At 48.0% G+C, this 27,146-nt stretch overlaps 10 protein-coding genes across 10 annotated transcripts; 5 read left to right on the forward strand and 5 right to left on the reverse strand.

Annotated features, from left to right (window-relative positions):
* Nucleotides 1-50: 50 nt before the first annotated feature.
* Nucleotides 51-403, forward strand: BT62DRAFT_1012137 (uncharacterized protein; the record flags this gene model as incomplete). The annotated part of the gene is made up of 2 exons (XM_043177891.1): nucleotides 51-300; nucleotides 351-403. The coding sequence occupies 2 exons, from the start codon at nucleotides 51-53 to the stop codon at nucleotides 401-403; spliced, it is 303 nt and encodes a 100-aa protein (XP_043034415.1).
* A 108-nt stretch (nucleotides 404-511) lies between these two features.
* Nucleotides 512-1,601, reverse strand: BT62DRAFT_937509 (uncharacterized protein). The gene is made up of 3 exons (XM_043187336.1): nucleotides 1,079-1,601; nucleotides 852-1,021; nucleotides 512-805 (listed from the first exon to the last, which is right to left on the reverse strand). Exons 1-3 carry the CDS (start codon nucleotides 1,148-1,150, stop codon nucleotides 691-693), a joined length of 357 nt encoding a protein of 118 aa, XP_043034416.1. The 5' UTR covers nucleotides 1,151-1,601; the 3' UTR covers nucleotides 512-690.
* A 405-nt stretch (nucleotides 1,602-2,006) lies between these two features.
* On the reverse strand, nucleotides 2,007-4,535 carry BT62DRAFT_982925 (uncharacterized protein; the record flags this gene model as incomplete). Its single annotated transcript, XM_043189728.1, has 4 exons — nucleotides 2,007-2,543; nucleotides 2,591-2,807; nucleotides 2,859-3,158; nucleotides 4,495-4,535. The coding sequence occupies 4 exons, from the start codon at nucleotides 4,533-4,535 to the stop codon at nucleotides 2,007-2,009; spliced, it is 1,095 nt and encodes a 364-aa protein (XP_043034417.1).
* Nucleotides 4,536-9,937: 5,402 nt separating this feature from the next.
* On the forward strand, nucleotides 9,938-13,721 carry BT62DRAFT_937512 (uncharacterized protein). The gene is made up of 12 exons (XM_043187337.1): nucleotides 9,938-10,027; nucleotides 10,095-10,581; nucleotides 10,625-10,759; nucleotides 10,818-11,308; nucleotides 11,359-11,470; nucleotides 11,524-11,542; nucleotides 11,598-11,887; nucleotides 11,940-12,386; nucleotides 12,445-12,541; nucleotides 12,594-12,719; nucleotides 12,771-13,342; nucleotides 13,402-13,721. Exons 2-12 carry the CDS (start codon nucleotides 10,103-10,105, stop codon nucleotides 13,535-13,537), a joined length of 2,904 nt encoding a protein of 967 aa, XP_043034418.1. The 5' UTR covers nucleotides 9,938-10,027; nucleotides 10,095-10,102; the 3' UTR covers nucleotides 13,538-13,721.
* Nucleotides 13,722-16,539: 2,818 nt separating this feature from the next.
* Nucleotides 16,540-16,964, forward strand: BT62DRAFT_937513 (uncharacterized protein). The gene is made up of 2 exons (XM_043187338.1): nucleotides 16,540-16,715; nucleotides 16,744-16,964. The coding sequence occupies exons 1-2, from the start codon at nucleotides 16,592-16,594 to the stop codon at nucleotides 16,818-16,820; spliced, it is 201 nt and encodes a 66-aa protein (XP_043034419.1). The 5' UTR covers nucleotides 16,540-16,591; the 3' UTR covers nucleotides 16,821-16,964.
* BT62DRAFT_557563 (uncharacterized protein) lies at nucleotides 16,907-17,397 on the forward strand. The gene has a single exon (XM_043181386.1). The coding sequence runs from the start codon at nucleotides 16,993-16,995 to the stop codon at nucleotides 17,275-17,277; it is 285 nt and encodes a 94-aa protein (XP_043034420.1). The 5' UTR covers nucleotides 16,907-16,992; the 3' UTR covers nucleotides 17,278-17,397.
* Nucleotides 17,396-19,587, reverse strand: BT62DRAFT_909433 (uncharacterized protein; the record flags this gene model as incomplete). The annotated part of the gene is made up of 4 exons (XM_043183744.1): nucleotides 17,396-17,712; nucleotides 17,773-18,644; nucleotides 18,698-19,068; nucleotides 19,123-19,587. 4 exons carry the CDS (start codon nucleotides 19,585-19,587, stop codon nucleotides 17,396-17,398), a joined length of 2,025 nt encoding a protein of 674 aa, XP_043034421.1.
* A 101-nt stretch (nucleotides 19,588-19,688) lies between these two features.
* On the reverse strand, nucleotides 19,689-20,068 carry BT62DRAFT_937516 (uncharacterized protein). The gene has a single exon (XM_043187339.1). It carries the CDS (start codon nucleotides 20,021-20,023, stop codon nucleotides 19,736-19,738), a length of 288 nt encoding a protein of 95 aa, XP_043034422.1. The 5' UTR covers nucleotides 20,024-20,068; the 3' UTR covers nucleotides 19,689-19,735.
* A 1,587-nt stretch (nucleotides 20,069-21,655) lies between these two features.
* Nucleotides 21,656-22,489, reverse strand: BT62DRAFT_937518 (uncharacterized protein). Its single transcript, XM_043187340.1, has 5 exons — nucleotides 22,305-22,489; nucleotides 22,219-22,252; nucleotides 22,086-22,167; nucleotides 21,842-21,878; nucleotides 21,656-21,728 (listed from the first exon to the last, which is right to left on the reverse strand). Exons 1-4 carry the CDS (start codon nucleotides 22,424-22,426, stop codon nucleotides 21,865-21,867), a joined length of 252 nt encoding a protein of 83 aa, XP_043034423.1. The 5' UTR covers nucleotides 22,427-22,489; the 3' UTR covers nucleotides 21,656-21,728; nucleotides 21,842-21,864.
* A 1,495-nt stretch (nucleotides 22,490-23,984) lies between these two features.
* On the forward strand, nucleotides 23,985-25,451 carry BT62DRAFT_557782 (uncharacterized protein). The gene is made up of 5 exons (XM_043181387.1): nucleotides 23,985-24,365; nucleotides 24,420-24,526; nucleotides 24,577-24,746; nucleotides 24,803-24,887; nucleotides 24,939-25,451. Exons 1-5 carry the CDS (start codon nucleotides 24,155-24,157, stop codon nucleotides 25,299-25,301), a joined length of 936 nt encoding a protein of 311 aa, XP_043034424.1. The 5' UTR covers nucleotides 23,985-24,154; the 3' UTR covers nucleotides 25,302-25,451.
* Nucleotides 25,452-27,146: the final 1,695 nt, after the last annotated feature.

Consider the following 27,146-nt stretch of genomic DNA (forward strand, 5'->3'; position numbering starts at 1 on the left):
GACGAGTGCGTAATCCAAGCCCACTTCTTATAAGAAACTTCAATTCCGGTATGACCCCTACTTCTTTGAAGCCGCATCTGGACCGTTTCCTTACCACCTGTCATGCAGAACCTGAATGTAGCTCCGAGTCGACAGCGCGACGCTCCAAACACTACTGCCCTAAACTCCAGCATAGAAGCTTCGATGAGGAATACTTAAGCGCCTTCGTTATACTGATCTTCCTGTCAAGAACAGACAGCGATCACGTCGGGGATGGAAAGGGCGACGCGTATTCAGGCGCCTTGCGACATATTGAATGTTGTATGTTGAACGTTGATGGTTTTGGGCAAAGAGAGCTGAAGTATTCACAGTACGCTTAGTTGCACGTTTCCGATTCTGGCACCACAGGCAGGCAGGCAGGTAGCATTACACGGCAGTGTCCACACAGAAGGGCATATTCCGGCCGAAACTAGAGATCTCTCAATTGAACTCAACTCAGAATTACTCTGAGTCCTGAACCTCCCAGTGAGTATGATGTAGATCCAAACGCATGTATTTCGATAAAGACAAAAGCAGGTAGTAATCACAGTAGTGTATTGCATTACGGAACACTCCATGGACAACTTAAATCTGAAGTATGCAACTTCAGCCGGCTGAGGAGACAAGTTACGCTAGCCAGTAAATATGCCCGGACCTCACAACAAGGCCTACTTAACCGAAGTTCCTATCGCAAATGTACGCCGCCACCGTGTTATTCCAACCAACTGTAGACAAGTCGCTGTATCCCTCATCGATGTCCAAAGAGTCACCAGTGCATTTAACTCCTCTGCAAAATGATAAGCACCCCTTCGACCAGCACAGAGAACACTCACGAAAAAACGGTGCAAAAATTCTCGGGGTCGTTCCGCACAGACAAGATGGTCTGGTAGAAGGTACCACCAGGAGCGAAGGTGACGCAAGTGCCTGCACCTATAGTAGCATGGGTGCAGATACCGGTGAAGTCCGTTTCGGTGCAGTAGAGCATCCCGACACTACTCGCTTGCTGATTGGCAACAGGACTGTAAGTTGCATTTATCATGCGAATAAAGTTTTCACTTACGGTCGCACGAGAGGAGATACTAGCTGCAGCAGCGCTGGAGACAGAGGCGAGAGCGAGGGCAAGCAACTTCATCGTGAATCGGAAGATGATAAGACACGGACGGCGACGGTCTTATAACAAGAAGGCAAGTCGTACTAGAGCATCAAGACAGACAGAATAGAAGACGATCAACATTTTGTATGCTTTGAAAGCTGCATATACAGTTTGAACTAGGACGTATCGAAGACACGCAAAAAATCCGTGCCTCTTTGTCATATTCCGTGAGCCCAGGCTGTCAGTCAATTAAGCGCTGAGCGAAGGCGCTTGAATTATGGATGTAAGAACGTGAAGGAATGGAACTTTGATATTCTGTAGAGCTGTCAGGTACTGTTGGGTCCCGAGTGTGTCGAAACACCTAGCTAGCCTAGTAGTAGGATCGAAGTTGGCCACGCCATGCGATTGGGCTGAGACCTCGGAGAAGATGAGAGCGTCAACAGAGAGCTTATTATATACTATCCAGAAGAGATACGCAGGTATGAGACAGCGTAGCAGAAAGCAAGTTTTTCTGAATGCAGCGGGGATCGAAAATGCGGTCCGAAATTGCGAATTTTGACCCAACTCTCTGACCTTTCCCCAAGCGTCTACGACGATAATGAGTATCAATCACCTCTCTAGTTCTTTACAGAATTTTCGGCCAGTTCCGTGGAGACAAAGCGAATGACCCTCTCTCGTCGCCTCAGGGCATTCATTCGGCTTCGCTGGTGCTCATGAAAACGTGACAGCCACAGCTCCCCCCAAATGTATCTGAGTTAGATACGCCGGGTGGTTGTTAACATTAAACATATCAAAGTTGGGATTATACGGTTGGCCACCCATAGTAGTGGTATGCGAATACAGGTATAGATAGATAGTCAGTACAAAGTATTACATAGATAACATAGCAATTAGCTCAATCATGATTTGGAGACATAGCTGGCGACGGATTAAATTCCTGCAAACGAAACCATAACGGGATCATCTTCCACATCTTCTGCCTCTCTCTCGCTGCCCAAGCTTCCAGAGACTTCGCGCATGGCTTACATTCCGAGAACTCTGCACTCTTCAGCTGGCCTAGCTCCTCCGCTACATATAGCGGGTCGCAGAAACCGCGCTCCCGGTCAAAGAGGTAATGCTGTGTGGCAAGGTCGAAGAGCTCGGAGAAATCCTTCCGGCACGCCGCGGCAGAAACACAAACAGAAGAGGGTTTGCGGATGTGGGTACGAATATATTGACTCGTGCCCATGGCTTGGATGAGAGTAGTAATGGTATTCTGAGCGATCTCTTTGCCGAGACAGAGGCGCTGGGTGTCAGCGAGGGAGAGGGTTGAGGGATGGGAGGAACTAGGTGAGGTTTCGAAAATCTGGCAAAATGGATATCGGCAGAGGTCGTAAAAAGCGGGAGAGAGAAGAGAGGGAGCATCTACTTCCCGTGCGAGGTTTATTACAGCCTTAACTGTTGTTAGGACGACGATGAAGAGAAACCGGGATTACACACTATAGGTGAAGGGTAAAGATGAGAGCCACTCGAAGTCTGCATCTCGTATAACCGTGCCAGGTCTTCACGGCAATCCCAGCCTTTCAAAGTCGAAGGCCAGGCGATACTCAGATGCGCTAGCGCTTTCTCCCGCAGGGAATCGATGATATACTTTGTCGAAAGTCGTAGAATGCCGGATACTATTTGAAAGTCGTCCTGTCCGTTATCGCCAAAGTTCCTGCAAGGCGGTGAAGCAAATGACAAAGATGAGATACTTCATCAAACGTACGGGCCGTCGTACAGTGCGACGAGAAGGTTGGCCAGATCCTCAGCCTTGTCATGCAGAAAGATGACTGGGCACCCCTCTATCTCGTCGAGGCGCCCAGGCTGTGGATGTCGAGTCGACGAAGCAAGGGAGAACATATCACGGAAACATACTGAGTGGCGAGCGAGCTGCGACATGTGTACCCGGAACAACGTGTCCTCTGCACGACACACGACGCTGCCATCGTCGAACCACAAATCGGTGCGTCGGTGCAGCTCGGCGCCTGTGTCTGGGTCCACGATCTGCTGAGCGGCGGAACTTGTGCTAGTGAGACAAAGACACGGAACACTAGAAATGGACATACTTTGATGAAGACGAAGACGAGGTGCAGAGATCCGACATGTTCACTCGCTGCTCGCTGTCTCTCGTGGTGAGCACGATGAAGGTAATAGAACAAGGTGCATGACACATCCTTCTGGTCAGGATCATCACTGAAAGCATTTTTTATTTATTTAAATTTTATCTCAATTACTTGGATACGCTTGGCATCCGGAAAAAGGAAAAGCCGCTTCCGCCTCAGACAAGAGCGCCACTAATTGATATGCGTACCATGTCGTGGCAAAAGAGGAGCTGTTCTTTCTGCACTGGGACCCGGGATCGGTGCAATCGTCACCTCAATTATCCATGTTTTTGTGACGATAATAAAAGCTATCTCTGCGGCAAAACTTTTCATCATCGTTCAACTTGATGCCGAGACTGACAAAAATGTCTAGGTGATTTGTCCCATCTATGATGTTATCTAGGATATTTTTATCGCTACTGTGGCGAGAGACGAAGTGAGATGCGCTCCGGGAGGAAGGGGCGTCACTTCCACGTATTAGACGCCAAGCCTGTTAGTATGAGGAGTACTACACGACACTGAACGCCCGCGAACGAGCTGAAACATTCCATTTTTTATTTTAAGTCCATTTATCCTGTTCAGAAGCTCCGGCGACTAATAAAATCACCTTCCTTCCTTCCTGCCTGTCACTGTTTAATATTCTTGCAACGCCGGAATCTTAAGCGCCTTCTATTTTGCCTGCCTTGATGCTTCAGTATGGCCTGAAGTCCTTTATTTAAGAGGGGAATATCGACGTTCACTTAACGGTTGATATCTTTATCATCACGATGAAGTTTCTTTCCCTCGCTCTCGCCTCTGTCTCCAGCGCTGCTGCAGCTAGTATCTCCTCTCGTGCGACCGTAAGTGAAAACTTTATTCGCATGATAAATGCAACTTACAGTCCTGTTGCCAATCAGCAAACGAGTAATGTCGGGATGCTCTACTGCACCGAAACGGACTTCACCGGTATCTGCACCCATGCTACTATAGGTGCAGGCACTTGCGTCACCTTCGCTCCTGGTGATACCTTCTACCAGACCATCTTGTCTGTGCGGAACGACCCCGAGAATTTTTGCACCGTTTTTTCGTGAGTGTTCTCTGTGCTGGTCGAAGGGGTGCTTATCATTTTGCAGAGGAGTTAAATGCACTGGTGACTCTTTGGACATCGATGAAGGATATAGCGACTTGTCTATAGTTGGTTGGAGTAACACGGTGGCGGCGTACATTTGCGATAGAAACTTCGGTTAAATAGGCCATGTTGTGAGGTTCGGGCATGTTTACTGGCTAGAGTAACTTGTCTCCTCAGGTAGTTGACGTTGCATACTTCGTGGATCGATAACATTTCGTCGGTGCGCCGGGATACCGGAATGACCTGCACGCTTTACTCGTAAGTATTGCATCACATTAAAGTTTGTACTCACCTAAACTGATCGTAATGCAGTGGGATGCGAAGGAAATTCTCCCCCCGTTACCGAAGAGATACCGAATCTCATTCCGCAGGGATGGAATGATTTGACGCGTTCATACATGTGCACCAGGAGGTGAGAGAAAGGTGGAGAAAAATTGTTGCCAGATAAGTCTGCTTAGCCTTCTCCCTTAATAATTAATTCTGTTTGCGTATTAGATAGTCCACACTACAGAGTTTCATATATTTCGTTCTCAAGGGTATAGCGGCGCGGTCCGAGGGCCCCTACTGAAAAGTTCGAAAAGCTGCTGAAAAGGTTCCCAGTCAGAGAACACTCCTTGACAGAAGAAGAAGATCAAAATATAAGGTCGCTGAGAGAAGCGTGGAAAAGGCGCCCGGTCTGACATGCGTATTACTTGCCATGGCTGCATTAAAATAGCATCGCGCGCACTGTTTTTCACACAAAATTCAGGAAACCCAGGTTCCCACTACTTCATAGTGCAAAGATGTAACCTTAGAGGGGTGGAGACCCGCAAGGTCCATAACCCAGCGTGTAGCAAGCAAGGCTCGCTGCCCCACTCCGACGCTTTTTTCCCCAAAAAATGAGGCAAACTTCGGAAACGCTTACCCATATGCCACCATAGGAAACAGAGATGTACCATCTTTGCACGGTGCTATGCTTGGTACAAGAACATTTCGTCCATTCGCCCGGATCTCAGGGTAACCTCCAATGCGTGAGTAACGCGCTAGCAGTATCAAAGCTTGTGCTCACCTGAACTAATGGCAATGCGATGTACTGTTAAAGAGATCCGCTCGTCGTTCCTGAAGAGGTTCAAAGTATATCGAAATTGAAATATCCGTCACAAATCAAAAACCTGTCGGTAATGAGCAGAGTAAGTTGACATTGATAGTCATTCATCAAGGCTAAATGCAGAATGTATATCAAAACTTATACATCCACTTGTGGGGATCATGCACCTTTCAACCGTCACAATATCCTAGGGCGCATGTTTCATGTACGAACTCCTCTCCAAGGGGATCTCCACTGTCGGACTCAATGCGAGTCCAGTCATCGAATCCAGCGGAAATTCCTCCCAGTCTCAGCGACTGTTTGAAATGGCCTTGTTTGCCAAAGCAAGAACTCTGTAGGCAATGGAGTCCGTCCTGGTCAGGACGGTTTAGATAAGGAAGTTGTACTTTTGGTTGTGCCCATCAAACCCATCATGGCAATCCATCGCGCGCTGCTGGCCCATGTAAAAACAACGGGCCCTTACAGGGATTATAACAACAATTTATTGGCAGCTCCTCCATCACAGGGGATGTCTCCTTCAAGAGAGTATCCAGGCAGGGTAAATCACAACAACGCACAAAATAAACGGACAAGCACCGGGGCTGATTGACAGAGAAGGGGATAGCCGATTTTGAGAACAATTCAGACCGCGGAACTACGGAGCTGGTAAAGTTTGAGCCTCTACATGAAATCCGGACGCTCTTATCGTCTGATGTTCAACGATGAACAGGACTGTACAACCACATTCCTTATATCCCTAGAATTTTCCCTAACCACAAACATTCTGCTTCTACCCTGAGTGCGAAGTGTATTTTTCGAACTACATACAAAGTCTTCCTTGAGGCGATGTACCTCTCTGCTCGTATGATGTGCCTGGAGACCTGACTCCCCACGGTGTTCACTTGTCAGTTGCTTCTGAGAAGAACCCCGTGAGGATTCTTGAAACATCTTAATAATTTTCGCATCTGCGGTGAACATAAGTTCTCTGTTACCTGCTTCGAAATGAATTAGCACCGTGATTTTCATTACTGGGCTGACATGCATGGTGGCAGCTTGACTCAATCTAATTCCGAACGACTTCGTGAAACACTGCTATATTCTTCACGCTTCCCTCCCTCAGACCCTTTATGACTGTATCCACTGAAGTTCACTCTGTCACCTAGGAGATGATAACGTGTCGCATCCGCATTTTTCCGAGTCAGCAATCCCGCGAAGGATCCCTGACAGAATATGGACTGTATTGCATCCATCATATGTAATTTTTCTTGGCATTGAAAACGGTCAAGAACGAATAGCATTTTCATTCTGCAACTATCCATTCATTTGCATCTCTTACTAGTCACTGTAAACAACGCATTGTTTCGATTATCTTTGCTATTATATACTGTCGGATTTCCGCCTGCAGGACGTTCCAAAGTTGGATTCTCATAACAGGTGGGTTTTGTCTTGGAAGAATTACTGTTATATCACTATTTTAAATAGCATAGGATATGAGGCTTTAGTGGAATGTCCCCAAACCAAGGTGCTATTTAAGAGCCTTCAGAATTCGAACTACAGAGTAAGGTCGATATGACTTCCTTCCGTGGAAAGGAGGATGGAGTTCATCCCTGTCTGGGCAGACCATTGATCCATTGATTTTGACGTAGCAGGTCAACAATTATCATGCAGAAACTACGAGTTTATCTCCCTTTTCGAAATTCTAGTGACCGACAGTCAACGAAATTGAAGCGATTGCGAGAAGCCGGGCACACCAGAACCTACTATCCTCGGAAAGTCGTCGATGACTCCAGAGTCCAGAGACCCGAAAGACCTAGAAAATGACAGCGTTGTCCAAAGGGCCTGGCCGTTCAGATAGCTCTTAGGATGGTAGAATGCCACTTATCCTAGCGATCATAATGGATGAAACGTGTGTGAGAACGCCACGTTGATCGCAGCGCGATCGCGACGCATTCGATCATTACCACTGATATGATCGATAACACCCCTTTCCTTTCGACCACAGCCACCAAATACCAAGGACTCATCTTCACTGTTCTTTCAGAGATGCCTGACCTATATAATCCTTGTTTTTTTTTTTTCACGATAAGCCCTTCGTTAATCAAGTTCGAGGCGGCCTGAAAGCGGAGTTCCCCGAGGAATTCCGAGATAATCGCTGGACAATTGACGTAGTGGGTGTTCGAGAAGGCCGCTCAGCGGGACGATCAATGAGAACGATAAATATATCATGAGAAAGGGCGAGCATATGATTGGAGGCCCACTTTCTTGTCAATAAAGAGGGAGTCGCCTGTCAACTCTTCATCCTGGACTCTGGGAGAATCATCCACCGTACTCTGGTTCTATCTGGGGTCCCGTTTGCTCTAGACAGATCACAACTGTGGAACCGACACGGCAGGCATTGTTACATAGGCAGCGCCATCATTGCTACAATTCCCGAGCCGTCTTCCGCCATGTTCGGCTTTCGAATTTGTAATGGGAGTCGGGAGCATTGGCTTTGGCGATCTGTATTCTTTGTCTCGCGACAATGGCGGCAGTGACAAGATATGGATGGGCTATCGGGGTTCATGCGTAGCCTCTGCTCTTCGGCTCATCAGGATTGGTCCTCCTTGGTCTGTCTGATCGTGACTATTTGTTTTGTGGGTGAGCACTAGATTCGAGGCACTTTCTGAGGAACTCAAAGGAGGTCGAAGGTTCCTTGAAGTTACCCGATGTGGTTCGCTAGATCGTCAGATACCCTCGTTCCCCTGGCCCAGCCAGGGGGTTCGGATATTCTAGTCTCATTTGTCAATACAGACCACGGATCCTGGTAAGAGGCTCCAATACATTATCTGCCAATCGGTTTTCCAGCTTTCTCAAGCCTTCGCACAAGACGATGGCGCCTTGAATTTGCGATACGAGCGGGCATCGACGACAGGTTATGTTTAACCCTGTTCTGGTGGTAGGTCCGTGGTGCTCGTGGGCTTTGTGGTAGTAAGGATTTCGAGCGCAGCTGATCCGAAATGGAATGACGCTAACTGTCGTAGGTGTAGGAAAGAGCGATCAACGCTTCCATGGTGAGCCCAAATAACAACTTGCGACGAAGTGACCTTGACAATCTCCAGGAACGGAGATGAAAAAGAATGAGGCAATGAGTGCCCCGATTTTGGTGAGGACATGGGCGCAACCATGACATTGCTCGTAATATACGTGTAGATGAGTTCCAATGAGTCATTGATGGACTCAGCCACTGTTTTTTATACTGCCGGTCTACGAGAAGTTCAGAACCATTCATGGGGACGAATACGCGCACGTCTCAGTAGTAATGTCGACCTGAAAATTATGTAGGGACAGTTGCGAAGTAGTAGTCGCATGATTATCATAGTGTGAGTTTTTTATCCATTGATGATTTCTCGGCAGTGTATTGATATAGTAACAGAATTCGTAAGGGTCAAATGTACCAGCGCTCAACGTCAAATAGGTTATGCAGACAGTGGGCGTCCGAGCTACACGACGGAAATATCAAGCATAGAGGTATACACCGAGTACCTGACATGCCAGTTCAATTCATTGACTGATTGTTTCTAGAGCAATTTGACGGACAATATTGTCCATTTGTTTCTCCGTATGTTGCGACGTAAAGATTTTGGCTTACCAAGAAGCCTTACCCAAAATTCTTTAGCGTCTTCAAAATAAGGTTAACGATTAAATACGTACGTTTGCCGTCCATGCTAAAAATATCTGTGTATCTACAAGGTGTAGTAGTAGTGGATATAAAATTATTTCTACCATGGGAGAGACTAGGACGGCCGGTTGATGAATCAGGACGGCACGACTCCAATATCCTGTCTGTCGGTTCATCCAGACTTCGCCCGAGATAGTGATTACATTGCCAGTAGAAAAAATATGCACGAGGCTGATTATCCACTTTTAGCGCCTCGTTACGACCAAATCGGTGTGCCTTTTCCCGCACGAAGACGTGTTTTTTCTACCTGAAATCTCAGCGCTTTATCAGTTTTTCTTAGTTGAAATGGCTCAAGCTTTAAGAGCAGGTTACCTGCTAGCGATCGAGTGACAGAGCCAACTAGACTAAAACTACACCCTCGAGCCCAAGACAGTCTGTCCCCGGAGCCAGCGTCCATGTGAGCTTCTCTCGACAACGCTTCATTACCGTTGCGGGGAGGGGAACATCTAATCCATGTGTCCTGCCATGACTTTTCAAGAGCAGCGCTCGTATACGGGGTCGTCTTCCTTAAGGGCTCAAACCGCGTTCTTTGTCAGAACTGTCCAAGTATCTTGTGCTCCATTCCCACGCCTTGAGTGACCAAAAATAAAGCGTTGGCCATGTTGAGAATCCACCGCCTTTTACGGACATTTTGTTTACGTAAAGTGATCATCCCGACATGGAAAGCCATCTGAATCAAGGAAAAAATTAAAAAGGTACAAAAACAGGCTCCGATAACTAACGCACATCCACCACAGCGGTACGTCTGTTGTCGCTCTCCTTCCTACTCCCATTGTCGCGTCCAAGATGCAAGAATATCTTCTGGTTCTGTAGCAAACTCTTCTTGCTATTCTAACCAGCCTTTTCTCCACTTCTCAACCGGGAAATCGCAAGAGCCGAACTTGCATCGGCTGATTGGCAGGTGAGAAAGCAGTGGACATAGGGGGAAATAGACAACCCAAAATGAACGCGATCTTTGCGGTTGGCAGTTTACTCAATGGCGTCAAGAAGTCAGCCCCCGGACGACGACACACAGGCCACTATGATTGGTCCTACCACCACATTCTACGATCCCGACGAGCTCGTCCAGCAACCCCAGGACGCCCATGCCCAGCGATACCAGCAGTGGATGCAATCATACGATTACGGACAACAGCATCAGCATCAGCACCACCACCCACAACAGCAGCAGCCGGTACAACAACACCCGGTCCATCCAGCAAATTACTACTCGGCAGAGCCGTATCAGCAAAACGACTACAATAACTATTATCAAGGGACTAGCTACCAGCACCAGCACCCACCCCAGCAGCATCGGCCGGCGCCGTCATATCTTACTCCACCAGCAAAGCAATCACAGAAGCAGACGCAGAACAAGAGGAAGCGCGCGCCAGTGAGGGACAGCGAGTCGGATGGCAGCGACGACGACGTCGGTATCAGTGTAGGGGGGGTGAGCATTGCGAGGGCGTCCAGATTGTGAGTACGGCATCTTTCCAGGAATAGGTGGCTCATAGTGTAGGCCCGGGGCATGCACCCACTGCAAGAAACTCAAGATGAAGTGCGACTTCCCGCCCGGCGAAAATACGTGTAAACGGTGCAAGACCGGTGGTCATGTCTGCATCGTCGAGGGGCGGAAACCAAGGACGGCACCCAAGTAAGTCGCAGAATCACTTTTCCCCTAGATAAATCCTCATATATGCGCCCACCCCCAGCAAACGAGAATATCTTCTAGCCCAGATTCGGCAGAAAGACGCCATCATTGAGAGTCTCCTCAAGCAGCTGCACAATCCATACCTTGCGACACCTCTTTCTATTGCCTCATATCGTATGGCGACTTCACCCTCCGACGCCAGCAACCGCAACGTTCTCGCCTGGCTAGACCGGCTTCAGTCCAGCGTACAGACTGCTGCTGGCGGTACGAGCTCCTTCAATGATGTCCGCGGAGGTGACGAAGAATCGGACGACGAGGAAGGAGGGAGTCGAGTAACGCATGCCCAGCGATATGGTTTGGTTCCCCATGACGAGGAGGAGGAGGAGCAGGAAGAGACGCAGACGGCACTTCCCGACTCGCATGTTCCTCTCGGGCTCATTGCGAATTTAAGTTTGACATCGCATCAGGGGACTAAGAAGGGCAAGGGAAAGAAGAGTGACGACGTGGACGATGACAATGTTGGTGTTGCAAATGAGACGTATTTCATGCCTGGCACGTCCTGCCTTTCCTCACATTTCTGGGCTCGCTCACACTGGCTCTAGGTCCTGCAACTAATCTGGACATTCGGGCCACGCTGATAGAGGAACACAGTCCTCCAGAGATACTCGTTCACGGCCTTGTGGCGCCGGAAGATGTCGAGCGTTTGTTTGAAATGTGAGAATTCGTCAATATTTTCCACGTTTTGGGCCCTAATGTTCTATCCGAAGTTTCTACAAACATGTCAATGTGAGAAGAAAGTAGCAGTCCTTTCAATGCTCTTTGCTGATGGCATTTATTTTAGCCGTTCATATCCCTCCTTGACCCCGTTCTACACACTCCACAATCGACGTTCGCGAGATGCCCTTTCCTCTTCACCGTTATATGTGCAATTTCCTCCCGGTACCACCCTCCAAAGTCGAGTATTTATCCGATAGCGATGCATTTTGCCAAACATTCTGCTGCAAATGCCCTTATTGATGGATGGAAGAGCGTTGAGCTCTGTCAGGCGTATATATTGATGAGTATCTATGCCGTGCCTGCCAGACGATGGGAGGAAGATCGGAGTTGGTTGTATACGGGTCTGGCCATCCGGTACGTCGATCAATTCATTTAGTTTCTTTCCTTCTCTCATTGTCCCCAACAGTATCGCTACTGACCTCAACTTGCATCAATTGCCAACCACAAAACCCACGAATGAAAAGCAGGAACGCGAGATCCTTAACCGCATCCGTGTGTGGCAAATCTGCTTCAACCTCGACCGCTCGACAGCCACTCAGTTTGGAAAACCTTCAACCATCAAGGAGGATTCGATAATTCGTCATTCGGCGGACTGGTACAAAAAGTCCCCTTACAACCTCACCTACGATGTCCATATGTGCGGATATACTGCGCTCTTGCGCATCGTTGCGAGGTTCCATGATGAAGTTTTCGCCGAGGGCAGCGGTCTGAGTAGTCTGAAGAGGGTCGATTTCCGGGACGTAACGATAAGGTATGACCGGGAGTTGGAGGCGTTTAAGGAGGAATGGGAGGGGCGCGTCAGAGTCGTTGGTGGTGACCGTGGGGCTATGTTTCGATGCAGCCTATTGCCATTGTGAGCTTAGCGTCGTTTCTTCAAGCTAGAACTTGCACTGATGTCATTCTCTGCGCAGTTTAGTTGGCTATTCCCGACTGGTGATGTTCTCGTTTGGATTCCAGCAGGCATTCCATAGAGGCATACAAGCGGGGGATGATCTCTTCTTCAACAAGGTCCGTAGCCATTGGTTTCTTTCGCATCTAGTGCTCACAGACAATGTTGTAGTGTCTTGAATCCGCCAAGACGGTGATCAGATGCATGAATGAGGACCTGGCCCCAAGTGGGTTCATGCGCTACGCGCCAGATGGTCACTTTATCTTCGCGGCCTTCGCATCTGCATTCCTGCTCAAGGTACCTCCCATAGTTAGTCTTCCTCCCTTTGCGGTACTGATGCCAGAACAGCTCCTTCGACCCGAATTTTCTGCTCTCCTCAGCAAAACTGATGAAGACGAAATCTTTGATCTCATCGGAACTCTGATTCAGAAGCTCAGCTCATCCAGCATTGCAATCGACGACCGACATACGCCAAAGTTGTATGCTAGGTTCTTGGCCACATTGTTGGGCAAATATCGGCGTGATGGCCAGGGAGCGACTGTCGGGCGTTTACAGACCATTCCTCCACCGAGTAACATGGGCGGACCAGGTAACGGAACCAGCGGTATGGGCGGAGGCGGAGGTGAATACCAGCAGTTCTCGGTAGCGCAAGACCAAGGCGGTTACCATGTTGCGAGTTATCAGCCCACTCAGCAGCAACAACCACAGACCCCAATTTACAGGCCAGAGGCGACATATGCGGCTGGCGCTGGGCCGATTCAGTTTGGAAACGATCTTGAATATTATAGTTTCGAATATGGGAGCGGAAATGTCAACGGGAGCGGGACTATCGGGAGTCCAGGAGCCGGAGAGGTTGACATGCTCGCGTCGATTCAAGCCCTCAAGAATCCTGAGTGGTGGCAGGGAATGTTGATGCCTGGGTACGTTCCATTTCTGTCTGTCAGATCAGTGACAAGATTTGATAGTTCCTTTGCTGCAGGTTTACGTGGCCACAGGCAAATTCTCCTGGAAGTGGAGGATCTGCGAGTTCCACCCCACCAGCAACGTACAGTCATACTCATCACCAATACCCGTACGGTTACCAACCACAGCAGGTGATGGTCCCCATGCACTAACGGTAAATATTCTGGGAATAAAAACAGTTTGCTTGCGTAGATTTATCTGGTGACATTCAAATGTATTATGAGTCTTTGTTTTCTTGCTTCGTTGTATGATATGATACGCTCTGGATCCGTATATCGTCATTGTAATCTGATCTGTAATGAAAATGTCTTGCGTTACAGAATTTGAAGCTTGCGGATGTTTTATGCAGAAAAAATGAGCCCGACTCGGGGCTGTCAATAAAATGATTTTGGGTCCGGAATGAACCAGTCGGCAGGCAGGATTTACATCTCCATCCTGCCAGACACTCTTTTGCCTATCCAAGTAGTAACTAGCAATCGCATGTGAGAGTGTGTAACGTATCCGTCACCGAATCTATGGTACCGCGGAGAACATCGTTGGAAATCCGGGCGACGTTTATGACGGTTTCTCCACACTCTGTCACAGAAACGGTCTCGGAGGATGCGCGCATAGCGCTCCACATAAATCGAGGCAGGCCATCTTAACACGGCATGAACTGCGGACTGACGAGGATAAGGTCAGGAAGCTCGTCGAGGTCACTGCTGCGCCCAGACCAGAAGAAGAAGCCTGGAATCCCCCCCTTCAAAAAGGCGAAGAAAACGGCCCCGTTTTATCCAAGCCGCACAGGTGGGAAATGAGACGCGGCTCGAGGTCTGTTAGATCCCTCTTCAATGAGGGGAACAAGTTCCTCTCTTGCTTTTCGACAGTCACGCGGGATCCTGTTGAAACATTCGTCGTAGACCTTGGAGGCGACTTTTCCATAAGTTATGGAATCGTACCCGATATTGAGGAGTAGCCAAAATTCGCTTATCGTACGACGGGTGGAACGATTGAGCTTGAGAGCGAGGCTGTCAATATGGGCGACGAAGGACATTGTTGCTGGTGGTGGCGCGGCGGCGACATGTTCGAGCAAGTAAGGGACGCCATCTGAAAACAAGGTATCGGATTTAACGATGGCTGGTAGGAGGCAGCTGATGGATGGTAGGTCCTGCTGGTCGGCCATCGACATGTAAGCAAGCTCGTAGCTACGTAGTCACTTATAACCGAACGGGAATTTATACTATTTCAGACGGGCTGAAACTGTCTGAACTTATGAAGACAAGCCGTTCAATAGATATAGATATCAATGCGAGAGATTCCTATTAAATTTACATGCCCAATGGCAACGATACGGGGTCGACGAAAGCGACGAAAGGCGTTCCTGGCAGAGACATTCTACAGGTCGATTCGATCGCCAACACCTGCTCACGAATACCGATCAAATGACGAGCGGAGTTCTTTCGAGAGTTCTCGTCCTCATCCTTGGCTACCAAGCCAATGAGGAATTGAGGCTGCAAAATACACGCAACGCTGCTAGGCTATCCGCTAAAAATCGAAGTAAGCCTTGACTGCAAAACAGAGTAGGCAGGACCCGATCCACTCACCTCCGGATCTTACGTTCTCCTAGCTCCAAAACGGCCGTGTTAAAAGTGACGAGGAAGATCAGAACGGGGGCTTCTGATAAGGAGAGATATTTTAGGGAACAGATTTCTGGGGAGGCCAAAGATTCTGGATCGATTTTTGTGGCGAAGGTCAGCGAATAAAAGAATACCTTAAGGATCCACGGCACAATAGAAAGTCTCGGGCGCTATTGGGTCCGCTGGGGGTACGTATACAGAGCATCACGATTATGTAGAGCATGTAGTTTTCACCCCTGATAAAGTACATAACGAAACCTCGTTGACGGATGTACACCTTGTAAAAAAAAAATTATAGTCAGCTTTGTGCCGGTTATCAATGAAAAATACAAAACCGTCACGTCACCTCAGTTATAGACAGTACCGAGTCGAGTTTGTTCAGCTCCTCGATATTCAGGTCCACTCAGAAAAGCTCCACCTACGCAGTGGTGATGAGGAGCCGACCGATGCTTTTGTCATGAAACTGTTTGAAAAAACGTTTCTAGCGTCCTTTTGGTAAGACAGGATCATCATGCTCAGGCAGCGCGATATGGTCCAAAGTCGAGTTTTGACACGACGACAAACTCGCCGTTGCAGTCAAGGGTGCTCGCCAAATTCAATTTTGTACATGGGGTCGAAATTTTATTCTCAGGCATCGAAGGGGTACCAGCTCAACCACGTGATAGACAATGACGCACATCAATTTCATGACTAAGCCATATGGCCCTTTCCGGCAGTTTCATTGCAACTTCCCCTTCACATCGCGACCTCAACGCCTCTGAACTCGGCAGGCGTCGCACACCCAATTATTGGGCACTCGACTGCGGAAGCTGTTGGAGGGCGCTTCGGGACCAACCAAGAATTCATAAAATTTTGGCTTTTCTTGTTGCTGGCTTTGAGTTTTTTTTGCTGGTTGTGTTTTTAATCAGTGCGGAATCACAGGTTGCCGTTTTCCAATGGGTTTTGATCATATTCTGGATCCCAGCTGTTCCAAGATGCACTGTAGTACCACATCTTGGACAGAGGGCAGTATTCTTGACTGTATCTATGTGAATATTCTGGGAGACCATGAGAAAATCATTGAAACTTGAAGTTTATAAGTAAAGGTTACGTGAAAGTCAAACTCTTCATCCATGATTGTGTTGAAGACAAGTGGCAAGGCCTATTTCGGGTGGGAAAGTCGAACTTGAACCTAGTACCCTAATTTGGATGTCTGGTGTCTAAATTAATATTTGCTACTAATATTACATAATTTAATATAGATATGCTGTCATTCTATGGTCCAAATATACAACATTATAGCAAAAAATAGGGATTCTCATAAAGTTTTTTTCAGGCCTTCCAAGGCGAACCAACCACCCTACCGGCTGTGCCACGCTGACATTCCCGAGCACCCTTGGTTGCAGTTCCTTCAGTTGAACCAGCATATATGCGCCTATTCAGGCCTGAGGAGATGCAAAAGATGAGCCAGGATGACCATGAGGTAATCAACCAGTGCTGGCTTACTATCGAATATGTCGGTTCTGGTCAACAATCGTGCTCTTCAATTTCAGTGTATCCCCCATTTTTGACACAGAAGATCACGATTCTGGTATCTCTCTACCCCCCACTATGTCGCCGCGGCTGTCTGCATCCACGCTGTACAATCATCTCCAGTCCCAGACCCACCTTTGTGACACCGAGGCATCCAAGGGTGCCGTCCGTTTCTCCTCGCGAGCTCTCCCCAGTGCCGACTGTGTCAGCGGCTTCCCACCCCTTCCTAGCTCCCTATGCATGTCATAACCACCGCCGGCCTGTCACCCACCACTGCACTATGGATAATGCAATGTATTGTCGATAGGTGTGCCCAAGTCCACCATCGACACCTACGGGCCCCAACTCCACCCATCTGCAACAGTCTTGGTCATATTCGCAATGGTACGGTACATATCGTCCTAGAACTTTTTGGATGCCACTCGTTTTCACCTTGCGGCACGTTTCTGCAGAATAAAACTTCTTTCCTATCTCCATGAATGCATCATATATCTGGAAGTATGATTGAGTATAAGTTGAAATTCCTTGTGGAACATGGCCATAAGTTTGTATCGCTTTGTTGTATTCTCTTCTTTATATTCGGAAACAGGAAAATTAAGGATAAGAGTGTTGACATGGCCATTGACCAGATATCTTTCCTACGCTCTGAATGCTACACCATGCACCTAAAAGATGAAGAAGCCGAAAGAATATGGTGGTCATTATTCATGGAACGCTGTGTACGAAACCAAGAACGTGAACTGCTTTCTCGTATGATAGTATGACTACACGTCGTGTATCACGAATAGACTGCAGAGTGGACGGGAAACAATGACAAGGCAGCCGCCGAGGGTATCGAATCCAAAGGAAAGTACATACCGATATGAACGCCACGATTCGTCTTCACGACCCGGTAACTGGACCTGCCCGCTGAACAAGTGTGACACATATCGAGTTCCATACAGGTTTCCTTTTCACCGGTTTTGACTCGCTCTGGCGGTCGTCGTCGAAAGGCGACTTCTGGATGATGCCCGACAAGTCTATACACTCTGTCGAGAAGAAGAGCTTCAAGAAGCCAACATCAACATCTTGTCCCTTCCTTAGTGTGTACGTATGCGGAACAGTCCCACTCGTGCCGTACCCGATGGTCAACGATCCTCCAGGAGGGAGAGAAACATCAACGGCGCCGTCTCTTGCGCTTCCCGGTTGATAGTACGAATCTGAAAAGGCAGGTGATCTGGTCAGTCGAACGGGAAGTGAGGATCAGCAAGACAGCGCACCGATGCTCAAATCACTGACATCGAAATAGAACATCGAAACATAAAGAGGTACCAACATCGTATTGGTAATCTTGAATCCATACATCGCATCCTCACCGACATCGACGGAAATCACACCATCAATGTTCAGATTATCGCCATCGGGTTCCAAAATCTCTAGTAAGTCATTTGTGAACCTCCCGGTCTCTTTAAGCTTCATACACTCGAGCATGACGTTGCTGGCGAGGGGGCTCCCTTGGCTAGAACGGTGAAGGTTCCAGTAAAAATGAGCGAAACATTGAAGAATGCGGTGGATAGTGTCTGAATCATCGGTTTTGACTTTGAATGGCATGCGTGTTAGCCCATGCTGTTGACAGCGCTCATCCATGATCTCGAAATGGACAACATCACCATCCGCGCCAATGACCAGATCCGGCTTATCGTCGCGCCTCTCCACCAAATGGAATCGCCTCTTTGCTGCTTCGATGCTTTGCATCTCGTTGACTATCTGCCTAAAGACATCGAGGAATTTTATGTTAGGCTCGATGAAAAGGCGAATATCCTGTCCCTCGCCGACTCCATTCTGCAAGGCATATCCAGTACTATCAAGGGAGAATGGTGTTTCATCGCCGCGCGGAGCGAAATCGCACGTGGTGGTGAAAGCGGTGGTGCTTGAAGCAACGACAGTTCCAAGCTCAGATACCATCTTTCTATCAGCGAAAACAACGAACTCGGCCTTGCTTGTGATCCCGTGGGCCTCGCCAGCTTCCAAAACGTACTGGCCCGGCAAGTCAGAAGATGCGTGGATGGGGTATAGTTGTGGGCTGGCTACTTTGGAATTGAAAAGGTATCGTGATTGGTTGACACCTTCACATTGCGGATCTTGTGCCGATCTGTAACAAGAGGCAGATAAGCTTCAGCAGAGTAGGACAGCAAGCGGGCTTACGGCAGATTATCGGGTAATTCCAAGTCGGTTATTACGTCCTTGTAAGTAAGCTTGTCAATGCCCCTTTTCTTCAATAATTTTAACAGCGCCGTAGTAAAGACACCGGCTCCTTGACCTTTCTCTACGCCATTGACTGTCTCCCTGGCTGTTTGCCCCCGCTTACACGCTGAAAGGAGCATGTGTGACCGGAGACCGCTATTTTCGTATGTCTCTGGAACGACATTCCCCCGAGCATTTGGCTCAATGCCATTCAAAAGGCCTTGAGAGATAATGTAAGTCTTTGGGAGGTCGATCCCGCGTACGGCGAAGGTCGGATCATCGTTGACTGTTCGTGTGCCCGAAGCAGAGTGACAACAATCAAGGATGACGGTCTATCGATACACTTGATCAAATACTATGCATAATAGAAACAGGTGGAACCTTACGATGTTGTCTGACTTTTTCATAGCGAGGTCTGCGAGAAGATGACCGAGCTCCCTATCTAATAGACCTTGACCTTGCTCGAAGTCGGTCGACGCATTGGGGTTAAAGTCGTGTGGAACCAGCATTTGTATCATCCCGTTGTCGGTGGGCCATCCGGACGGGGCGTTCGCTTCGGCTCCATGCCCTGCATAGTAGATGAGAATCGGGTCCTCCTTCTTGATTGCTGAATTGTCCCCAAGCCTCTTAATCTCCGTCTCGATAGTAACTCTCGCGGCATCCTCGTTGCGAAGATTCTTGATTTGGTCTTTTGGAACGAAGAGAGTCTCTTGCAAAAATGTATTGACGGCATCAGCATCGGCAACTGCACCCTTCAGATCTCGGACCCCATTCGAAAGGTATTTGTCGATGCCAATAACCAGTGCGTATAGGGGCGGGGTACAGCTAACAATCCCATAATCAGTACACATATCCTAGGACGTGAAAATAAATACGAACTGTTCAATGTGAATACACTGGGGAGGACTGTGAAGCACAGAGTATGGTGTATTCACATGGATCACAGGATCGACATACGACTGAGGATACTGAGGAGAAGAAGCCTGTTCCTCTGCTGGACTACTGGAGACCTATAAATTCGTGCTTTAGTGAGTCATCTTTTGCGTACAGACACCTTACGTTGGAGGAGGCGAGGAACCGTAAAAGAAGAGGTTCAATTGGAAAGCTACTGACACTACCAGATACCATACCAAGTCCAACACAGAGCTGGCTGTGATGTCGAGCCGGTAAACAAACATGCCGATGAAAGACAGAGACGTAGGTAGGATGAGGAATGGCACTATACACGCCAATTGGACGGTAGGATAACAAAAAGCGCCACATTACAGATGTAGTACTAGCGCTCATTTCCCCTTCGCCTTTTCACTTTGCACGTACGTTCGCAATCTGATTATCTGAATAGCAGGGGCAAAGGGCGCTGTGAAAACATCCATCCATCCATTGACGCCTTCAATTCACCGACGTCAATGTGGTAGAAAAAATCGTGTTAGATGCGCTGCAAAGAGACCTTGCCCTTCATGTCGCTCCTGCTGTCGAAGGACGTGATTATGACCACTGCCGTAACGTGAATGCGATTTTTCATTCTTCGCTGTGTTGATTGTCATACCGGGAGCATTGGGTCTAAATTGAGATCCATGAGACGCTGTAATTCGGGATTGTGCGTACACAAATGGAGGTATTCGCCACATCGGTAATGATTCGGAGAAACCAAGGTATCCTTAGGAAACAAGGTGAGTTATCGACGTGAGCAAATCTATACCAATGGTGCCGGACGAAGTCGCAGGAGCCTGGAGGTGAGACACATGAAGATGCAGGTAGGCGCCGGGTTTTGATTTTCGAAAAATAGCTCTCATCGAAGTCGAGGGCAAGGGCGATGTGGTCGTGAGGATGGGCCAGATATACTATGATGCATCCTTGCTCGGAGATAGTTAATTCCTCTCCGAGACCCTCGTCCTTGGATAATTTGGGATTGACGGAAAGATCATCGAGCCGACTGACCAGGCCTACTCGGATGAAAGTTCTCGACTTCTGATTCAACGTGGGCCACTTCCTATCACTAACAAGCGCTTAAGCACAAGAAAGGGTAACAGAGATGATGTTACAACATACGAAGCAATTTCCTTGACCATTCCAAAGGGAACATAAAAGACTCTTTCACAGGTCACAATGAGAACTGCCAGTTGTTAGCCAAATATTGGAGCGGCATGTGCAATGTTTCAGTAGCAAAAGTTCCGGCATTTCGTATTAGACAAGAATAGTAGCTGATTACTGGCTGCGCTAAGGTTGGCGTCTGTGAAGCCTCGAGTAAACCACCCTGAAAGTTTTGACGTGAGGAATGAACGGCTGAAAAAACTTGTGATTGAATAGAAGGAAGGAAGAGATCATGTTTCCACTGCGTTTCCCAGATGTTTGTCTCCAAGGATGCCGGCAACCAATGTGGTCGTCTGGTGCTATTCTATTTTCACTTCGTTTAGCTTTTCCAAGTCGCGTCGTCGTCTCTTCACTTCCTTCTGTCACACCCACCCTGTTGTAAGTAGAGAGCGGAGTAATGTACAGAGGATTAGAATTAGCCTCTCGAGAGAGAGACGTTCTACTTAAATACATTTTGTATTGCTTCGAGATCTTTCTACGAGATACTAAATAAGTCCGGATCACGATCCAAGTCAGCTGCCGCTGACTGGCATCGTATCTTCGAGTATGTTCTCGTACTCGCTCGGGATTGCTATCCCAACACACCTACTCCTTTCTTTGGTTCTGTGGCGCCTGGTGTGACGCTACTAATATGGGCAGACGAGCAGCCTGCGGGGGTGAATACTAGCAATTCTCGGTACGGCAAGATTCAGGTGGTTATCATGGTGTGAGTTACTACGTTGCTTCCCAATGGCGAAAAAAAAGCCTAAGGAATCTGTGAGTGGTAAGATGACATTAACTGGAATTCAACCAAGAACATGGGCGGCCCCCAGCCGCTACACTATAATGCCAGTCCTCTTGTCGCGGATCAGTTTTAAAAACATCTTGCACGTGATCGGAACAAGCATCGATACTATATCATCTAGGGATTGGTCACAGGTCATAAAGGCAGCGAACCAGCAAACGTCAATTCTAAGCGCATATCATTGGGAGCCGATGTGCTTCAAAGGGGACGAGATGGACCTACGCACAAACCGAGTAGTTTTCACGCTCGTGTCTTACAGAGGCGGATCTGCAGAGAGAACCCTAGCTCAGGAACAAGATGAAAGCAAGGCAGAAAAAAAATGGTAATGCGAAAAGCTTGGGATGGCTCGCAATGATGCCGATTAACTGCGGTGTGGATCCATCATCCAATGGCGAGTAGACTGAACACTGACCTTTCCACGACTATGGGCAAGTTTCCATGTGTGACAAATCACATGGAGTTGAAGGCACTTACATTTCCAGAAGTACCAGTACTCATGCACTCCATCCCTTCGTAATATGATGTAAACCGAGACGAACTCATCGTACATCCCTCGCTATCGAAGGAAATTCAGCAGATAAGTATGAAGAAGAGTAAAAGTACGGACGTGCAGAAAGTACACAGCAGCTACAAGAAACAGCCTTAGACCAACGCTGTTAATCACGTACAAGAGGGATTGAAGGAGACACTCACTTGCAAAGGTTCCGTCTTCGGTTGTCGCTGCTAGCATCGGCCACCTCATATCTTGGCAATAGAGGCGACGTGTCGGTGACAGCACCGGCAGACAGACTGACTTCAGAACCTTGCGTCGACATTACAATGGTCACCTGAGATGGTAGTTTTAGAACAAGGCTGTGCGTCGAACTAGAGCATCACAGGCCGCGACTATCCGATTACCAAGGAAAGTGCAAATGTAGTAGAATTACGGCATGAAATGGGCAGATTCGTATTGAAGCAGCTGTACAGCAACGGCAGGGGGCTCGTGGTCAACCTCCGAATCGACGCTTTCAGCATGGACTGCGACTCCAGCGTCAGTTCTCCCAAAATGAAATTCTAAAATTAGCATTGCAGCAAATGAGCCGTAGGGATGTATATCCATTTGATATTTTTCGAGATTGGAGATGGTTCTCCATTCAGCACTTCTGGCGATCGTGAAAGTGTGCGTTGGATCGACGACAGGGAGGAGAGAGCAAACGAAAGAGAGCAGTAAAGTGATACACATACATCGAAAGATCTCACAGATTCTTTCGAAGGTTTTCCTCGAGCGTCAAAGGACATTGAAAGATCTGAACCCGATATGTCAGATACCGACTCGGATACGCGTCGATTTCGGGCCGCAATCAGTCGACGGCCCCGAGTCGGGTGGCAGTGTAAGACCCATGCTAGGCGACCTTGAAGCTCTTCAGAGAAGATGAGAGCAAACTAAGAAGGTGTCAGTGTACGGTTAAACTGGTGACACAAGTCAAGGGGTGCTGCGGTGTATACAAAGGATCATAGATAAGCAAGCAATAAGCACTTGTTAGCTGGCACGAGACAAAAAGCAATAGACTGAAGCAGAGAGATAGACCATCATATCATTTCAAGTGAAAGCCGACGAATCTTCCATCGAGTAAAGTTGGAGGAGAGACAGCATTGTGGTGGCTGTGCAGCATCAGTGCTGAAAAGTAACAGAGACAAATAGGACCTTTGGCTACCGACATTGACGCGCCGATTGACTTTGCCCGGTATAGTTCTTGCAGTTGAGCATAAATCCTTCAAATTATATTCCCGCTCGAGAATCGAGAGAACGTTTGAACTTTCAAGTTCCAACTACTAGATTCAGAGCCTCCGCTTGTCCTCGGAACGTATTTATGCTGAAGCAAGATTCTTTAAAGCAAAACGTCGTAGAGAAGAGATGGAACGTTTGTAAGTGTATGCATACAACCCTGATCCATAACGATTTGGCCTGTGCATCTCGTCCGCGGAGAAAAGACGTCTTTAGTGCTAGACATGTCCAGTGTATGGACATGAGGACATCTGGCTATGAAATGTTTTATGGTGCGCTTATAACAAGTACCATGGTTGCCGGTATGCATGCCAATCTTGACATAGTTTTTCAGGGATTTTGCATTTGCGTCGGTCTTCCCCAGGATTAGATATTGAACGCTGCGATAGCATTCTCTCTTTGGAGCACCTCGAGGAGCGATCATGGTCACACGTATAGCGGGCAAGGATTTCCTCATTTGGGCATCACCGCTAACGTGCGAGTCGGACGCGGATGTAACCGCATTGAGACAAACATCAGCAAGATCGACCAATGCTACGCGGTCGATCACTGGCGTCGACCATCAATCTGAGATGCAGACGGTCCTCGATCAAATTTCATTGACAAGGAGCCGTTGTCCCTCGTTCCTGCGCTGCTGCCAGTGTTTCGTTTACGATGGTCATACGAGAGGATGCACCAGCGTCCGACTGGTATATAGGTACGGGCGTGAAGATGGGAGGAGACCAGGTTCTCCGCATCGTACAGTCTTCTACCACCATTACTACTATCTCTTCCTCCAATGGCTCTCTCTACTGCTATCTGTTCGCAGTCTTTCGCCTCCTTGGTTTCCAAGAAGGGTCTGAGGGAGACGATCATTTCGGGTTTCTCCTCGATCTCTTCGAACGTCAAAACCCTCATCGCACCACCGACTCGGACTGAGATCGGTGCCTGCTGGGAGCTCTACCGTCTCCAGAATGGGATCGGATGTGCAACGGTGTTTCTTCCAGTGGGTGAGTGTGGATTTCTGTGAACTTCCGTTTCCGTTCGCTAACCGGGAATGATAGCATGGTGTTTAGCGATGGTGTACCACGCTTACCCTCATCCGACGGGACTGGAATGCCTTATCCGGGCCGTCGTCTACTTTTTCCTTTGCATCGGGATCAAATGCTTGGTGAGTCTAGATATTCGAAGCCGTCTTCGCTATCTCATCCTTGATCTCAGATCATGACCATTGACGACATCCTCGACTATGATATCGACGTGAACGTGGAGCGTACGAAGAATCGGGCACTTCCTAGAGGTGCTATCAGCATTGAGCGTGCCTGGTTGTTCTTCGCTCTCCAAGTCGTGATTGGTGTCTTTTTGGCTTTCAAGGTCCTAAGTCCTGGAGCGTAAATGTTTCCTCTCTGATACAATTTTTCTATGCTTACCATGCTCGTCTATTCAGTCTGCGTATTTCCATGTACGTGTGGCCGTTGTACGTGCTGTACCCCACATGCAAGCGCTGGATGTACTTTGCGCCCATTCCTTTGGTAAGTACCTTTGTGATTCATGCAGAAATCAGCGATCTGACGTTCCCTTAGGGCTTGATGTTCAACATCGGTATCTACATGGGCTGGGCAGACCTTGCGCCTGACGCCAAAATTTCCTACCACGCCCTCACTGCTGCATACCTCGGTGCGACGATGTGGACGATCACATACGAGACGGTGTATCAGCACCAGGACAAGGTGGATGATGTCAAGATTGGAATCAAGTCGCTCGCGATATGGTGCGGCAAATACACGATCCCCATCTGCTCCGCTACTACTGTCAGCTTCACAGTGTTGATGTCATTGGCTGGTGTCCTCAACGAGCAGCGGATTGCCTACTATGTTTCCGTGGCGGTTTCCACGTCCATTCTTCTGAAGGAACTCGTCGTGACGGATGTTGACAAGCCGAGGTAGTGTATGAAGTTTTTCTTGCACACGCCGACGATTGGGAATCTGATACTTGCTGGATTAGTTGTTGATGCTGTTGTTCGCCGGGTCATTGAAGGAATTCCTCTTTAGCGCACCACATACGACTGTACTGTTAACTTAACAATATTTATTCGCTCCCAGTATTTCCTTATCAAAATGACGGACCATCATTTACACTAGCGACATAAATCAGTCTCCGCATGGAGTTGTAGATCACGCTTGCCGACTCGGATAATTCGTGTTGCAAATCTTCAACGGCCCCGCGCGATTCAGTTATTACCGCTCATGTTAACTACTAGTATTAAGTATCTCAACCCTATACCAACTTTACCAGGACTTTTGCATACAGAACACAGTCATATTGTGTTTTTGTTGAATTATTTAATGCGTTTATGTACTGCAATCATAGTTGGTGGCTATGCAAGTAAAGATACCATCCATCACCTGCCTCGTATTATCAACGATATATCAACTCCCATTAAATCTCATGCATCCTTTTCAGAGAATGTCACCTACTTGGTCGAACATGTCCCACAGTCGTCCCTATTCACTACCTTGCAATCCAGGATCCAAGTCAATCGTTCCACCTATCATGCGATGAGCGTATTTTGTCTTCTTAGAATTGGGTGTGATTTCATAACTCGCCATGGAAGAGTCGCTTCCAATTCTATGATGAATGTTTCGATACGGTCGCGGGTGACTGCCACAGGGAAAGAGAGGAACTTTTTCCCCTTGTGGAAGCCAATCTAACTGACCTTGAGAGCCGCGTCTGATTTCCCACCTGCGTGACTTGGATAAAATAGACTGTTTTCTTTGATTTATGAAGCAATTCCAGGCATCTGGTTTGGACGCAGTGATCTCGATGATCTTCCTGACCTTATCTCGTCAGTCCGCAGTTCATGCTGCATTATGATGACCTGCCTCGATTGTGTCGAGCGCTATGCGCGCATTCTCCGAGACCATCTCTGTGACAGAGTTTGGATAACCGTCGTTTCCAAACTGAATTAGCCCAAGCGGGGTCAGCCTGGAACATGTGTGAATCATTGCTCTGACCGCCCTAAGATCGCGCGCAAACTGGGACTCGACCAACTTCATTCTAGGCATCTGTCTCTAAACAGATGTTGGTCGGCATCATTGCAAGCCATCCCAAGCTTTTCGCATTACCATTTTTTTTCTGCCTTGCTTTCATCTTGTTCCTGAGCTAGGGTTCTCTCTGCAGATCCGCCTCTGTAAGACACGAGCGTGAAAACTACTCGGTTTGTGCGTAGGTCCATCTCGTCCCCTTTGAAGCACATCGGCTCCCAATGATATGCGCTTAGAATTGACGTTTGCTGGTTCGCTGCCTTTATGACCTGTGACCAATCCCTAGATGATATAGTATCGATGCTTGTTCCGATCACGTGCAAGATGTTTTTAAAACTGATCCGCGACAAGAGGACTGGCATTATAGTGTAGCGGCTGGGGGCCGCCCATGTTCTTGGTTGAATTCCAGTTAATGTCATCTTACCACTCACAGATTCCTTAGGCTTTTTTTTCGCCATTGGGAAGCAACGTAGTAACTCACACCATGATAACCACCTGAATCTTGCCGTACCGAGAATTGCTAGTATTCACCCCCGCAGGCTGCTCGTCTGCCCATATTAGTAGCGTCACACCAGGCGCCACAGAACCAAAGAAAGGAGTAGGTGTGTTGGGATAGCAATCCCGAGCGAGTACGAGAACATACTCGAAGATACGATGCCAGTCAGCGGCAGCTGACTTGGATCGTGATCCGGACTTATTTAGTATCTCGTAGAAAGATCTCGAAGCAATACAAAATGTATTTAAGTA

The sequence above is a fragment of the Guyanagaster necrorhizus genome (assembly GCF_019112545.1).
Source record: "Guyanagaster necrorhizus MCA 3950 unplaced genomic scaffold BT62scaffold_43, whole genome shotgun sequence".
NCBI classification, from domain to species: Eukaryota; Fungi; Basidiomycota; class Agaricomycetes; order Agaricales; family Physalacriaceae; genus Guyanagaster; species Guyanagaster necrorhizus.